Genomic DNA, 15,928 nt, shown 5'->3' with positions numbered 1-15,928 from the left:
TGGAGTTTTTTGGCATAAGGGACTAGAAAGGTGGTGATGGCACTGACAGACATAGGGAACACAAGATGAGCAGCCTGGAGGAGAGGAGGGAGATTTTAGTTAGGGAGGTGGTAAATTTGAAGTACTGCAACCAGACAGTCAAATCCAAAGGCAATTAATAAGAATTTCAAGCTAAGAAGAGAGTTGGGGGAAGTCATTAGTTTCTATAACTATGGAAATGGATGAAATCTCAGGGAGAGAGTATAGATGGACACGTTGGGCATTAATGTAACATAACAGCTGTAGAAGGAAAATACAGAGTGAGATGGCGATCAAGGAGAGAAGTGTGAATAATCCCTAAGCGTAAGCAGCAGGCAACAGGAGAAAAACCAGCAAGAAAGAGAACAGGGAAGAGGGAAGAAAACCCAGGAATCAATATATCACAGAAGCTAAAGGAAGAGCACATTTCAAAGAAGTGTCATCAGCAGGCAGGGTGAGAGCCACAAAGCCACTGAGTTTGCAGTGGGATGTTCACCAACATCTTTATAAAAGTAAAACAGTTCAGAGGGAAGTCATATCATAAATCATAATGGACTAGGAGATGAATGGAAACTGAGAAATTAAAGGCAGTCATTCTTTGAAGAAAAAAAATGTGACAACAGAAGGAATTCAAATTTGAAAGTTATTTTAGGGATGTTAAGAGACTTGAGCATACTTGTCAAATCAAAGTACAGAGTCAGGAGTACAGGAAGAGATTGATGATATAAGACAGATGATAACTAATGAAACAGGGTAGGGGGTAAATGGAGGGGAACAAAATAAGGGAGAAGAGTTGGCCTTACAAAGGTACTGGTGCCCTCCGCCTCAGCCTGGAGACCAGGAAGTAACTGACCTTATGGAACAAACATCATGAAGATTCAAACCCTATGAGGAACAGAAAGGAGACTATTGCAAAAGATAGAAATATATACCCTAATCACCAAGAAAGATAACTTTTGCTGAACATAAGTCACTGAAGTTCAGTAGGAAGGAAATTGTTAGGAGGAAGGTTTGATCTGGAGAACAGGGGCACAGTATGACCGACAGCTGAGGGGCAGGAGAGCTGAAGTAATTCACACTTCCGTTTTCTCAGGAGGTGACTACTACTATGCCAATATTCAGCAATATAATTATGACCAACTTGATGAGCTGATTAATGCTCAATATAAATTAAAATACAAGTAATAACAGCTCTCTTGTTATAGTATTTACAAAGCATTTATATAATTTATATAAAGTGTTTATATAATTTATAAAGCACTCTCACATCACCTCATTTGTTCTTTTCATATGGTGGAAGGTTTTGGTAGATGAACATTAAAGCAAATGATCCAAAAATCTCACAGCCAGAAAATAGCAGAGGCAGGAATCAAACTCAAGTCTCTTGCTTCAAAACCTGTGTTCTTTTTATGGCACCACAGCTGTCCTACCAGACTACATGAGCAGTCTGGGTGAATCTAGTATGAAAGAGGCAATCATTATATGCTCATTCATGGTACTCAACTGGATATTCTGGTTTATAATGAACATTAGCCAACCCCACCCTGCCCTGCCCCCTAAGCTGATATGGAATACTAGAGCTTTGTTTAATACACACACCCACACACCCTTCCTCTTTACAGTAGTCCTTTGGAACTATTTTTAAGACTAGTTATATTATTAATGCCTTAAAACAATACAGTTTATTTATTTAAACAGGTAAAACATGCATATGGTTCAAAAGTCAAGGAGTATAAAAATGTATATAGTAAAAAAAAAAAAAAAAACTCCCACTATGGCAAATGTTTTCAGATTCCTTATGTATATACAAGCAAATACAAATATATATTCTCATCCTCCTTGTCCACACAAATAGTAGCACAATAAATGCACTGTCCTATATTTTGCTTTCTTTTTTAAACTATGTATCTTAGAGATTTTTTTTTACACATCACTAAAGAATATACTTATTCTCTAAAAAAATTAAAAAAAAATTTTTTTAACCAGCTACATAGCCAGTACATGAATGTATTATTATGTATTAGGTCAATCCCCCAATGATGAACATTTAATTTTTTGCTGTTTCAAACACTTTTGTAAAGGATGCCCCTGTAAGTTATTTCATATGTATGGGGGTGTATTTGTAGGATAAATTCCCTGAAGTAAAACTGCTGGGTCAAAGTATATATGCACTTGAAATGCTGATTTATACTGCCAAATAGCCCTCCTTATGAGCTGTACCAGTTTAAAGACTTAGCAATGCAGGAGAGTGACTATTTCAACAAGCCCTTGTCAGCGTAGTATGAAACATGTGAAATGCCTGGATTTTTATCAGTCTGATAGATAGTAAAATATGGGGTTTGTGTAATTTTAACTTCTATTTCTCCTATTATTAGGAAAGATGAGCATTTTTTTCCATGAACTAAGTATTCCTATCCTTGGCCATTTTTCTATTTGGCTTATGGTATTTTGTTTGAGTTATACCTATTAACTAAAAAACAGTGAATGTCAGCTATGTACAGGGATATAGTAGTCAACAAGACCTCTCTCATGAACTGATTTCAAGCAGGGGAAGACAGAATAAACATGATAATTACAGGCTGGGACAGTACTATATAATACAGTGGTGTGATAAACACATGGTTACAGATAGTGTAACCAGAGAATATCTTTCTGAGGAAGTGACGTTTGAGCTGAGACCTGAAGAATAAAAGGATGCGAAAGGGCTTTTGTACTCTAATGGACTAACTCAGCAGGTCAGGGTGTCCAAACCCTGTACATGCCAAAGACAGATATGACCTGGTTCCTGGAAAATAACCTCTAAGCCCTTGGAATATCCTGCCTGTTAAGAGTGCTTCTGTTTATATGAGGCCTTGGGCTACACTGCTAACAGTATGATCCACAGTGGGTATCTTGGGCCACGTGGTATCTCCTTGACCTTGGGGGGGGCTAGAGGACTACGGTCAGCCATGTCTACATGACCAGCCCCAGGAAAATTCCAGGACACCATGGCTCAAGTATGCTTCCCTGGGAGGCAATACTGCATGCATGTGGTCACACACTGTTCCTGGGAGAATTAAGCACTGTTCACACCACTCCCCCTGGAAGAGGACAACTGGAAACTTGGGCCTGATGTCTCCTGGATCTGTGACCTTGATAAATGCGCTTTTTACTGTTGCTAACTTTAATCTGTAACCTCTCACTGTAATAAACTGTAACAGTGAGTAAAACAGCTTTTCTGAGATCTGTGAGTCCTTCTAGCTACTCACTGACCCTGAGCATCGTCTTGTGGAACTGCAAATACATGAGTACACTGAAAACTACAAAATATTGCTAAGAGAAATTAAAGATCAAAAGCAAAAATAGACAAAACAAACTTACAGTTACCAAAGAGGAAAAGGAGGAGGGAAGGGATAAATTAGGCATATGGGATTAACAGATACAGACTACTATATACAAAATAGATAAACAAGGATTTATTGTATAACACAGGAAACTATATTCAATATCTTATAATAATCTATAATGGAAAATTAACTGAAAACTATATACATATAGTTATATATATATATATAACTATATATATATAACTGAATCACTTTGCTGTACACCTGAAACTAACAAAATATTGTGAATCAACTATATTTCAATTAAAAAAAAAAACAAAAATAGACAAATGAGATATCAAACTTTAAAACTTCCATGCATCAAAGAAACAATCAACATAGTAAAAAGGCAACCACAAAATGTAAGAAAATATTCACAAGTTATATTTCTGATAATGGGTTAATATCCAGAATACATAAAGAATACATAAAGAATCTTACAACTTGACAACAACAAAAAAATCTGATTTTTAAATGGGCAAAAGAATAAACATTTCTCTAAAGAATACATACAAATGGCTAACAAGCACAGAAAAATGCTCAATATCACTAGTCACTAGAGAAATTCAAAACTATAAATAGATACCGTCTTACACCCGTCAGAATGGCTACTACCAAAAAAACAAAATAAAAAGTATTAGCAAGGATGCAGAGAAATCAGTACCCTTGTGCCCTGCTGGTGGGAATGTAAAATGGTGCAGGAAAGTATGCAAGTTTCTCAAAAATTTAAAAATAGAATTGTCATGTGATCCAGCAACCCCATTTCCAGGTATATATTCAAAAGAATAGAAAGCAATGATCTCAAAGAGATATACACCCATGATCATTACAACATTATTCATAAGAAATAGAAGAAATGCAAATATCTATCAACAGATGGATAAAGGCAATGTGATATATTTGTACAATGGAACATTATTCAGCCTCAGAAAAGAAGGAAATCTTGTCACATGCTAAAACATGGATGAGCCTTGAGGACATTATACTGTAAAATAAGCAAGTCACAAAAAGATAAATACCATATAATTCCACTTATGTGACGTATCTAAAGTAGTCCAACTCAAAAAACCCAAAATGTAACAGTGGTTGCTATGGGCTGCGGGGAGGAGGAAATGAGGATTTTTTGTTCAATAGGTATAGAGTATCAGTTTTCCAAGTCAAAAAAGTTCTAGAAATCTATTGCACCACAATGTGAATATAGTTAATATTACTGAACTATATACTTAAAATGGTTAAGATGGTAGATTTAAAATTTTATGGTATGTCATTTACCACAATTAAAAAAATTTTAAGATCCAAATAAATGTAGAGATATACTGTTGTGTTCATAAATTGAAAGACTCAGTATTCTTAAGATGTCAGTTCTACCAACTCCCCGTAACTGATCTATAGATTCAATGCAATCATAATCAAATTCTAGCAGATTTTTTGTAGAAATGTTTATCAAATTAATATGGAAATTAAGGACATCCAAAACAACTTTGAAAGCTGGGGAATTAAGGCTACTCGATTTCAAGATTTCTTATACAGTTACAGTAATAAAAAAAAAATGTAGTATTGGCAAAAAGACAAAAAGCCCAAATAGAGAGCCCAGAAACAGCCTGACACTTATATGGACAACTGACTTTTGCCAAAGGTGCAAAGCAATTTAGTGATGAAAGAATAGTCTTTTTCAACAAAATGGTGTTAAAACAACTGTTTACCCAAATGGAGAAAAATGAACTTTGGTCCATATCTCATACCATATATAAAAAATTATAATCACTATACAGACCTAAATGTAAAACCTAAAACTATAAAGTTTCCAGAAGAAAGTAATGTAGAAAAACTTCTGAGAACTTAAGTAAAGATTTAGATATGACACCAAAAAAAAAAAAAAAAAAAAGATTCACAAAAGGAAAAAGATAAAAGGGACTTCATCAATATTTAAATTGATCTATTTCTGTGCTCTTCAAAAAACACTGATAAAATAAAAAGGCATGCCTTACACTGGGAGAAAATATTTGCAAATCAAATATATCATAGAAGACTTGTATCCAGAATATATAAAGAACTTGCAAAACTCAATAAGAAAACAAACAATCCAATTTAAAAACTGAGCAAGAAATTTGAATAGATACTTCACAAAAGATATTAGGAGGACAAGCACATGAAAAGATACTTAACAACATTATTCAAAGAAATGTAAATTAAAACCACAATGATACTAGTAAGGGTTAAAAAACTGAAAATACTGTACCAAGTGCTGATGAGGATATGGAGAAACATACACTTCTTGTGCAAAATTACACAACCAATTCAGAAAATTGTTTGACAGTATCTTGAAAAGTTAAATACACACCTACCACATTGGATCATATTCTACTCTTCGGTATTTACTCAAAATGAATGAAAGCATATGACCATTCAAAGATCTGTATATGAATGTCCATAACAGCCTATTTGTGATAACCCAAAAGCAGAAAAAATGCAAATATCCATCAATAAGCGAATGGATTTAAAAACTGTGGTATATCCATATAATGGAATACAGCACAGTAATAAAAAGGAATAAACTACTGATGTATGCCGTAACACTGATGAATCTTGAAATTAGGCTGAATGAAAGAAGCCAGACAAGAATATACACTGTATAATTTCATTTATATAAAATTTTAGGAAATGAAAATTAGAATACAGAGACAAAAATTTGATCAGTGGTTTCCTGCTATAATAGGGAATAGTTGGGGAGGGGCAGGAGGGAGAGATTAAGTAGAACCAGGAACCTTCTGCAATTTTTTTATATATATATTTATCAAAGTAAAGACAGTTTACAATGTTGTGTCAATTTCTGGTGTACAGCATAATGCTTCAGTCATACATGAACATACATATATTTGTTTTCATATTCTAGAACTAGGAAATTTTTAGGGGTGATAGTTATGATCATTATCTTGGCTGTGGTAGTGTTTTCAAGGGTATATACAGATGTCAAAACTTATTAAATTCTATACTTTAAATATGCGCAGCTCACTAATGCCAATTACATCCCAAAAAAGCTGTTTTTTAAAAAGTATTTTTCTCAAAGAGGTATGTAGGTCCTTTGAAAATTGTCACATTAAGAAGGTGACCCTAGAACTACTGAGGGATTTCCAAAATGAAAAATCTTGGCTAAATATTAGAATGATGACTTAGCATTATCTTTAATGCTAATTAAAACAAACTTTTTTATTATGGAAAAAGTTAAAACAAATATTGTCAGAGTATATAATAAAGCCCAATGTGCACTTATTGTCTAATGGCTAGTATTCCATCTATTTTCCTAACCACTTTGCCCCCCACTATTATTTTGAGGCAAACTCAAACATATTTCCTTCATAAATATTTTAGTATATATTTCTAAAAGATGAGAACATAAAGGCCTTGTATGTGTGTCTTGGTAGCTCATTTCTCTTAATTTTTTTCCCTTTTTGGGGGGAGAGTTTGGAGGGGGAAGGAAACTAGGTTTATTTATTTAATGGAGGTACTGGGGGTTGAACCCAGGACCTTGTGCATGCTAAACACATACTCTACCACTGAGCTATACCCTCCCCTCTGTTTCTTAATTAAAAAAAAACAAAACAAAACTTTATTTTTCAGAGCAGTTTTAGGTTCACAGCAAAACTGAGCCTTCCCTCCATCAACATCCTACACCAGAGTGGGACATTTTTACAATCAATGAATCTACACTGACATGTCATTATCACCCAAAGTCCATAGTTTACTTTAGGGTTCACTCTTGGTAGTGTACATTTTATGGGTTTTGAAAAGTGTGTAATAAATGCATCCACCATAGTACCATACAAAATAGTTTCACTGTCCTAAATATCCTCTGTGTTCTCTGCCTGTTTGCCCCCTCTCTTTCCCTTATACCGTGGCTACCACTGATCTTTTTACTGCCTGCAGTTTTGTCCTTAAAGGCTATTTTAAGTTTCAGAGAAACCAGTGTTGTAGCCACTACAAACGATTTCATTTCAGCGGCAGAGGAAGGATTACTCACTATATAAATGTTGTAACTTTCAGGGAGGGTGGGGTCTTAAGGGAAGTGGTGAGCATGTGGGAAGTGAGTTCCTAAGAAGCCAGATTCCTCAGGGCTCCTACACCATTAAGTCAGAGGCTTCATTTTAATTCTCTCTCCCTTCTCCTTACTTCAGAACCTGATGAAACTATAGGTCCAGCCACTGAAGGCACGTGGACCCTCAAGCAGGGAGAGTAGCTCTCGAACAGCAAAAATCATGGAGGGATTTTTAATATAGTGTAGAACCTGCCCTTTTTTCAGAACCTTGTTTTCTGCCTGCTCGCCCCTGTTTTTTAGTTTTATTTCTGTAATGAAAAGAAATAGTAAAAATGAAAGTTTATAAATATTTTTGGAAGGTTATCTCAAAATTCTGTTACAAATAATGTTTCAGTAAATATTCTTGTCTATATTTCCTGGCACTCTTATGTAAATGTTTTTACAGGATAATCTAGAACTGGAAATGCCAGGTCAAAAGGTATGTGGACTTTTAGATTTAATTGCCACATTATCTCTAAAAGGCATGTGTATTTAGTAGACTCAACTGACAACTTGCTTCCAAATAAACACAAATTTAAGTCCTGTGAACAACAAATGAGAATGCCTATTTCCCCATACCTTTAGTAGCAACGGGGATCAATCTTTGCTCACTGATAGGTGAAAAATGAAAGGTCTTCATTTCCATGTCTCTGATTATTAGTAAGTTTGATTAACTAGTGTTTTCTTTTTAGTCTATTATGATCATGATTAATCACAGACTGACTTTTGAGGAGGGGAGGGAGGAACAAATTTTTTTTTTTTTTTTGGTGGGGGAGGTAATTAAGTTTTTTTTTTTTTTTCCTTTGCAGGAGGTACTGAGGATTGAACCCAGGACCTTTGCACTCTACCACTTGACCTATACCCTCCCCCAACTAGTCTCTTCATATATTTACTACCATTTATATTTCTTCTTCTTCCTTCATATACATATATTGTTTGTATTTTTTGGTAATATCATTTCTGACTTGTTCATGTCCCCTTTCACTTTATAAGATTTTTTTATATATTAAGATATATCTGTCATTAGGCATTATAAGCCTTTGCCCAGTTTGTTTTTTGACTTTGTTCACGGCAGTTTTTGCCATACTTAAGTTTATAATTTTGTATTGCTGAATATGAACTTAGATGACTTTACAAGGAAAACAACTTATTCTTACAACATCTTAAATTCTAGTGTTTTTCAACATACACACAGGTACATAGTTATAGTGAACATTCACAAATATTGCACCCTATTTTTTTCATCAAATAGTATTTCATGCATACACTCCCATGTAATAAGTCAACATGCCTAAAAATTTACATTGTATTCCATTATGTTGATAGATTTATAGTCTGCATATTATTTATTTACTTAAGATGCATATTTATTTATAAGAAAAAGTATCAATGCTATAACACTTTATAGATATTGTTTGGATGTCCACAATTAGAAATGTGAGGCTCCTGAGTCTGCACTGTAGGAAAAACTAAAGAGCAGCTTAACTGAAAAACTGGCAAGTTATGTGGAAAACTTGAAAATGTTTATTAATCATTCGTAATATGTTTCCAACAGCATGGAGAATTCCATCCAGCACCTGCCCAAGCTTTGTGATTAGCTGGAGTTAGAGCTTTAACCACTGCTCTATCATCAAGGAAGGCTGGAATTTCCCTGACAGGTTGCTACAACTGGTTAGAGATAATAGTCAACATTTATGGTGCTGTTGTGTTAGGCCTGAACCTAGAGTTTGTTTTTTTGTTGTGTGTTTTTTTAAAAACAAACTATTAAGATCTGTGCCAAAGATTTCTAACTTTACTTTCATAAGAAAACAAACATGTTTCTCTGGAAGTCCCCAAGATTTTAAGTTCTTTTTCTCCTACTTTCCTGTGACATAAATGGGGAAACAAATTCAATACTATAAACAGTACAACAACACTATCATCCAAAGGCTGACTGGGCCTGTGGACCCAATTCATTTTAAATTTAGAGCACCCTTCATTTACTTTTTTCCTCAGGGCCCCAAGTACTTAATTACCACTTTCAATAGTTATATGTTAGCATTCCATTTAATTTTACAGGATTTATCACACTTTAAAGAAGTGACCCCCCACACACACACATATACACCCCAATGTTCACAGAATCACTATTTACAACAGCCAAGATATGGACGCAACTTTTAAAAGTCCATTGACAGATGATTAGATACAGAAGATGTGGTGTGTACGTGTACACACACACACACACACACACACACACACACACACACACACACACACACACACACACAGGAATACTACTCAGCCATGAAAAAGAATAAAATAATGTCATTTGCAGCAACATGGTTGGACCTGGAGAGTGTCATACTAAGTGAATTAAGTCAGAGAAAGACAAATATTATACAGTACCACTATGTGGAATCTAAAAAAGTGACACAAATGAACTTATTTACAAAACAGAAACAGATTCACAGACATAGAAAATAAACATGGTTATCAGGGGTAAGTGGGTAGGAAGGGATAAATTAGGAGTCTAAGATTTGAAGATACTAACTACTATATATACAAAATAGGTAAACAACAAGTTTCGACTATATAGCACAGAGAGCTATATTCAATATCTTGTAATAACTTACAATGAAAAAGAATATGAAAAGGAATATATGCATGTATATGTATGACTAAAACTTTATGCTATACACCAGAAATTGATACAATATTGTAAACTTCAGTAAAAAGAAAAAACTTCTGGTTACACCAAAACTTCTAGAAGAGAATTTATTTAGCAAATCACCTAATTTTACAGATGGGAAGAATGAGATAGTCACAAAATTAGCTAAATTAAACTAAACTTACACACAGCTACTTCAAATTACAAGCGGATCAAACTTAGTTCTTCCCTCTGAAGAACGTGATTACATGTCACTCAGCCACAATCCCTAAATGCCAATTTAATCAGCATTCTTGGATAACTTTTAATATCTGGTTACCCTCTTACTTCTTTCCCAGACTCAAAGGATTGCCTCATGGTATGAGCTCAAGATGAGGGGTGCTCCTGAGCATGGAGGGAGATGCTGAGCAGAGGAAAGGAACAGAGTCCCCACTTCTTTACAACAATCTTTGAATAGCCTGTAGGGAAGTTATTAACATCTCTTGCAGTTTCAAAAATATTTTTAAATGAATTTTCCTTTCTTTTTGTAATATCTAATGTAAAATAGCATGCTTGTATATTCTAGAGGATATATTCACATAGGTAAGCACTTTAATAGAGTAGCTATTCAAAATAGGGGAAGACAGAAGGAAAATCTGCTCATTTACGGTAAATGTCCTCAAAATGCAAGGCCCTAAAACTACACAATGTTTGTGACAGTATCTAGCAGAGTCCAACACACTGAAAACACTCAGTATGATCATTTCCTCTCCTGAGTTATATGGAAAGATTCAAACTTTCATATTTCTCAATTGCCTTTTGATTCCTCTAAACTAGCCCTGAGTAAATAAAGAAATAAGCCTGGTAAGGATTTTTTATGCCTGCAGAGGCTTGTCTTCTTGCACTTGTATTTAACAACCCCATTATTCAACAGCAGAAATAAAAGAGCTGCTTTCAGTTAATCTGCAAAAACACGTCTTCTATGTCCAATTTAAATTTGAACCTACCCCCATTTTTTCATAACCAGCCAGAGCATACACTTGCACAATGGCTTCTTTATAGCTAAAAAACTTAATGATGAGATTCTTTTCTTCTTTCTTTGGGATTTTTTTTTAAAGCACATTGGTGCAAAATGAATACACAGACTTTGTATTTTTTTCTTCTCCAGTATTTTTTTCATACAATATCTCCTTTCAGTATTACAACATTTTTCTGGGGTAAGACAGTGGAAGAACAGAAAGAACACTGGAGTGAGTATGAAATTAGAAACCATAGTTTTAAGTTTCAGGTCTGTCATTTAATTTTCTATGTTGTCTTGGACAACCATTTTAACTGGAATAGGGAATAATACCTATCCTGTAGTAACTGGAAAATATGAGGATATATACATAAGATCTCTGTAAGCTGTAGAAAGTATTTTTAAGGAGATAAACAAAAGATGAATTTATTTGACATCATATTATCAATAGCAGAGTGAAAATTAACCAAATTAATTAGGCCTGAATTTCTAGACAGTGGTGCCCTATTAGATCTGGAAGGTACCACTGAGAACGTGAGGTCTAAGACTTGCTAAAATTAAACCAGGAACACATGGAACTGTCAGTAATAATCCTGTGTCAACTATACCTCCTCTAGAGCACCCTTGTTTTTCAATTTATCAATCAGAAAGGTGTAAAAAAAAAAAAAAGGCAGGAAAGAAATACTATGAAAGCCCCACAAAATCTGAGTGTGAGGGATAAGAACAACACTACACTAACAGTGGAGAGCTCACTGTGTACTAAGCACTGTTCTTGGAGGGAGGCAGGTAAACAAATCACGTGTAAGCAGACAGTATGCTAGAAATATTGGTAAGTGCTACGCACGGGTAAAGCAGAGGAAGGGCATAGGGAGTGCCCGGTGGCACGGAAGGGAGCAGGAGCCGAGGAAGGCAAGGTTTCACTGATACAGTAACCTGAAGGAAGTGAAGGGAGCCATTGGAGAAGACTGGGACGATAACCCAGGTCCAGAAGCAGGACTGAGGAAGCAGTGAGGGAGGGAGAGGGTGGTAAGAGATAACAGAGGGGGTGGGGAGGAAGGAAGGGAAGGTTAAAACCTCTTAGACCAGATTTTATTCTGAGATAAGATGTCTTTGGAGGGTTGGGACAGATGAGTGACATATAACAGTGTTTTTTTTTTTCCAAATTTGTTAGCTGTGGAATCATTTGTTCAAAGAGATCCACAGAAGATCAAGATGCAAAGCAGATAAAATAGGAGCTGCTCTGGTTAAGAAAGGGGTACCAAGAGACCCGACTAAGTCTGCTGTTTCCACTTTCCCTCTCCTTCCTCTGAAGTAACAGTCTGAAAATGAGTACAGTCTGTAGCCTTCAAACTTTCGAAGCCTGCATCCAAAGAACTTTATAATTCAGCCCAGCCTAACTTTTCAAAAGGCCACTCCTAGGGAACAGCAAAAAGTCAAGCTGTCAACACACAGCAGAGGAGCAGATGCGCTGCCAGAAAGATCAGTCTTTGTACCACCTCTTATGAACCAGGCACCCCTGCCGCCCCATCCTTCAGGTGCTCCCTTTCAGGGTTTCCTTTGATATTCATTTAAAATTTATTTCACTTGTTTAAAAATGTTCTAGCAATACAGTGTGATCTGCCTCTGAAGATGTATCTCCAGATTCAGCCTCCCTGTCAGTTTATATTGTAGGAAAAATTTTCCTCCACAAGTGTTATTTCTTCTATCAGTAATGACCTCCCAGTTTGCTCTATTCCTATCCTACGCATCCATCAAAGTCTACTCTGTCAAGCCTTCCTCCCCACATTTTGACCCTTAGTTGGAATCCTATATATTTGGAGTGGGACAGGAACTTCCAGACCACTTAGTGTTCCTGTTCACTGCTCATTCCATGAACTAGCCCTCTGCAGATTTGGCTGGTCCTCTTCTAGCCTCTGTAAGTGCTTTTAGTGACAAGCACACGCCAGCCCACAAGGCAGTCCATGCTCTTTCAGATGTACAGTTATTGTGAGAAAATTCTTTTTGTTGACCTAGAACCTGTCTCCTTCTTCCATTGGTTCTGCCCTTTGGTTCCAACAGAAAAGTCTGCCTCCTCCACTCCCTCCCCTCAGCTTGTATAGCTTACAACTGACCTTGTGTTTTTTTTTTCTTTTAATTTATTTTTGCTTATTTTTTATGCAGGGGTGGTAATTAGGTTTGTTTATTTACGGTTTTAGAGAAGGTAGTGGGAATTGAACCCAGGACCTTGTGCATGCTAAGCATGTGCTTTACCACTTGAGCTATACCCTCCCCCACTGACCTTGTGTTTTCTGCCATCCTGGCTCAACCCCTAAAAATCCTACTGACTCCCCAGCCATCACACAGGCCATCTGTGGACTCTGCCTTCAATCTATAATGATTAGCTAACACAGCGGCAGGCAGCTTTGGTCTGCGTGTAGTCAGTCAAGAGTCTCCAACCCTTGTCACGAATTACATCCCCTTTCTGATTCTCTCCTTCCATCTCTCCTAGGACTTCTACACTTAGCCTTGCATCCATCATTGTGCATTCTGTCAATGAGCATTTATTGAGCACTGTTAAGAACCAGGAAAGGCACTGAAAAACTAAAAAGTCAATAGCATGTACTCAGCCCATAGAAGAGTAAGAGCAAGACATGCAAAATAACAGCTGGGGAAGCTGGAGAAGTGTCATTGGAGGAAGTGATGTCTGAGCCCGGGAGGAACTGTACCAACACCCAATGCTCACACAGCCTTCTGCTCCCAGCACCAAATGGTACCATGCTTTGCCCTCACTTGAAGTCGGGCAACTATGTAAATTTGGGAAAGCAGAGAAAGCCCCTCAGCCCCTGAGCCTCTCTGGAGGTGAGGGAAGGTGATCACTGAATTCAGAGTCTTAAAGGGCAGTGGCAGAGGCTGACACAGTACCTGGCTACGTACAGTGTTGCTCAGGTGGTTGTCCTCGGACATCTGTGCATTCTGGAAGTAGGACAAGGGTGCAGGTAACTCTGTCATTGGAGCAACTGTATAGAAATACTTTTTCACAGAAAACAAAGCCTCTTGGGGTTCTGAAAAAGCAAAAAGAAAACAACCCTTCGTGCATTACAATGATACTTTCATTTTGAAACACTTTTATAAGTTACTTTCAGCAAAAACAAACCTTTCTTTCATGTGTTCTCGTCCAGGCCAAGCTTTCTACGGACCTCGCAGGCTGCTGTCACTTGCAGGCTCCCAGATTAGGTCTGAAATAGGATTTTACCAGGTTACCCAGAGTTGGTCAAATCCTAATAAATCCATTCACACCAATTAAATAATTTTAAGACTAATTTGTAAACCAGAATGTATACATTTGCCATGACCTTCAACTGACAAACTTTTGTCAGCTCAAGATATGAGTAGATCTACCTGAGAAACCAGATACTTTCAATCACAAAGATATCTAATGATTTCAGATCCAGAGTAAAGGGAGCTGAATGATCTTAAAGAATGTTCTCATCAACATTCCTTTTCAATGCTGACCAATCCAACCTAATTTTTATATCTCCGTAAAATTATTTGTCTAGTGCTTTTGATTTTGCAAAATTCCTTTTTATCATCTCATTTTCTCCTTATCACAATGTCCCAAGGCAGGGTAAACAGGTAACATACCTCTTTTACAAAAGCAGAAGGGGACCCAAATTCAGTGACTTGCTCAAAAGTACACAATAGGGCAGACCAGGACAAAAACTGCAGACTCCTGACTCCCAGCTTCTCCTCTGCATCCTGGCACAGCCTTGTTTATGCACATCATCCTATCTCCCAGAGTCCACCCTCCTGGGGGCCCACATTCCCATTTGTCTGTCTACCTGAATTTATATCAGCTAATTCTTTGACTTCAATTTTCCCTTTCATTGAAAGTCTCCAGAAATATAGAAGGAAAAAATCTGTTTGCATACTTAACCAGTATTCTAATTCACTTACAGTATCAAAATATTACCACGTACGTATTTACATGAAAGCATTTTGTCAATGTTCCGTTTCATTTTCACTTTTAGCTTCAGGTAGAAGTACCCTCTAAATACTCCTTTTTTTTTTATTCTAATGATCTTTCATCAAAAACACATAAAGCAACTTTTTCCTCTAGGAAAGGTACTGGGTTCAAATTAACTCTTAATTGCCTATATTTGGATCATTCAAATCATGACAAATTTTTAATCAAGATATGCTTTCCCTTCTACCCTACATGCTTTTATGTACCTGCCTACCTTTCTCCTCCTCTCCAACTTCAGCCCAGTTAGCTGGACTAAGACGAAGGGACTGTAAACTGTTATTAACTACACAAGACAATTATGTGACTGTGTTTTAAATATAATGTAAATTTGTTTAAAAAATAAAGTAAATCAAAAATGCAAAGAGAGACGATAGTTACTTTTACAGGGGTTACTCATTGGAAGGGGGTACACAGGAAGTTTTCGGGGTATTGGTAATGTTTCTTGATCTGGGTGCTGGTTATACAGGGTGAGGTTACAGTTTGTGAAAATTCACTGAGCTGTATACCTATGATCTGTGCACATTCCTAAATATTTCAATTTAATAATTCAAATAGATTTTTGTGGGAGTAAACCCACAAAAATATATTTAAGGTTTGGCAATATGTGTGTTAGCTTACCCAAAAGAGAAGTGGATTCCAATAGGACAGTTATCTTTTCAAAGTACTGTAAGTAAATGTTCTGACCTATGCTTCCAGATTCTTTTTTTTTTTTTAATGGAAGTGCTGCAGATTGAACCCAGGACGTCGTGCATGCTAAGCATAGGTTCTACCACTGAGCAACTGCCCTCCCCCCAGCTTCCAGATTCTTAAAAGCTGACTATCT

The 15,928-nt window shown here is 36.4% G+C and overlaps 1 protein-coding gene across 3 annotated transcripts in view; it reads right to left on the bottom strand.

Moving 5' to 3' along the window:
* The window catches only part of PSEN1 (presenilin 1), a 59,952-nt gene that overhangs the window by 37,398 nt on the left and 6,626 nt on the right, over positions 1–15,928 (bottom strand). For 2 of the 3 annotated variants that reach the window (XM_010976545.3, XM_010976546.3), the window contains exons 2-3: positions 14,236–14,317; positions 14,004–14,143 (exon numbers count right to left, since the gene is read on the bottom strand). In XM_010976545.3, coding sequence (XP_010974847.1) covers positions 14,004–14,090 — 87 coding nt within the window. In that variant the 5' untranslated portion in view covers positions 14,091–14,143; positions 14,236–14,317. The remainder of the gene's footprint in view (positions 1–14,003; positions 14,144–14,235; positions 14,318–15,928) is intronic. The other variant, XM_010976547.3, reaches the window with a different exon arrangement.

Source organism: Camelus dromedarius, chromosome 5 (genome assembly GCF_036321535.1).
Source record: "Camelus dromedarius isolate mCamDro1 chromosome 5, mCamDro1.pat, whole genome shotgun sequence".
Classification (NCBI taxonomy): domain Eukaryota; kingdom Metazoa; phylum Chordata; class Mammalia; order Artiodactyla; family Camelidae; genus Camelus; species Camelus dromedarius.
The sequence above is the reverse complement of the archived record's forward strand: the minus strand, read 5'-3'. Positions and strand labels throughout refer to the sequence as shown.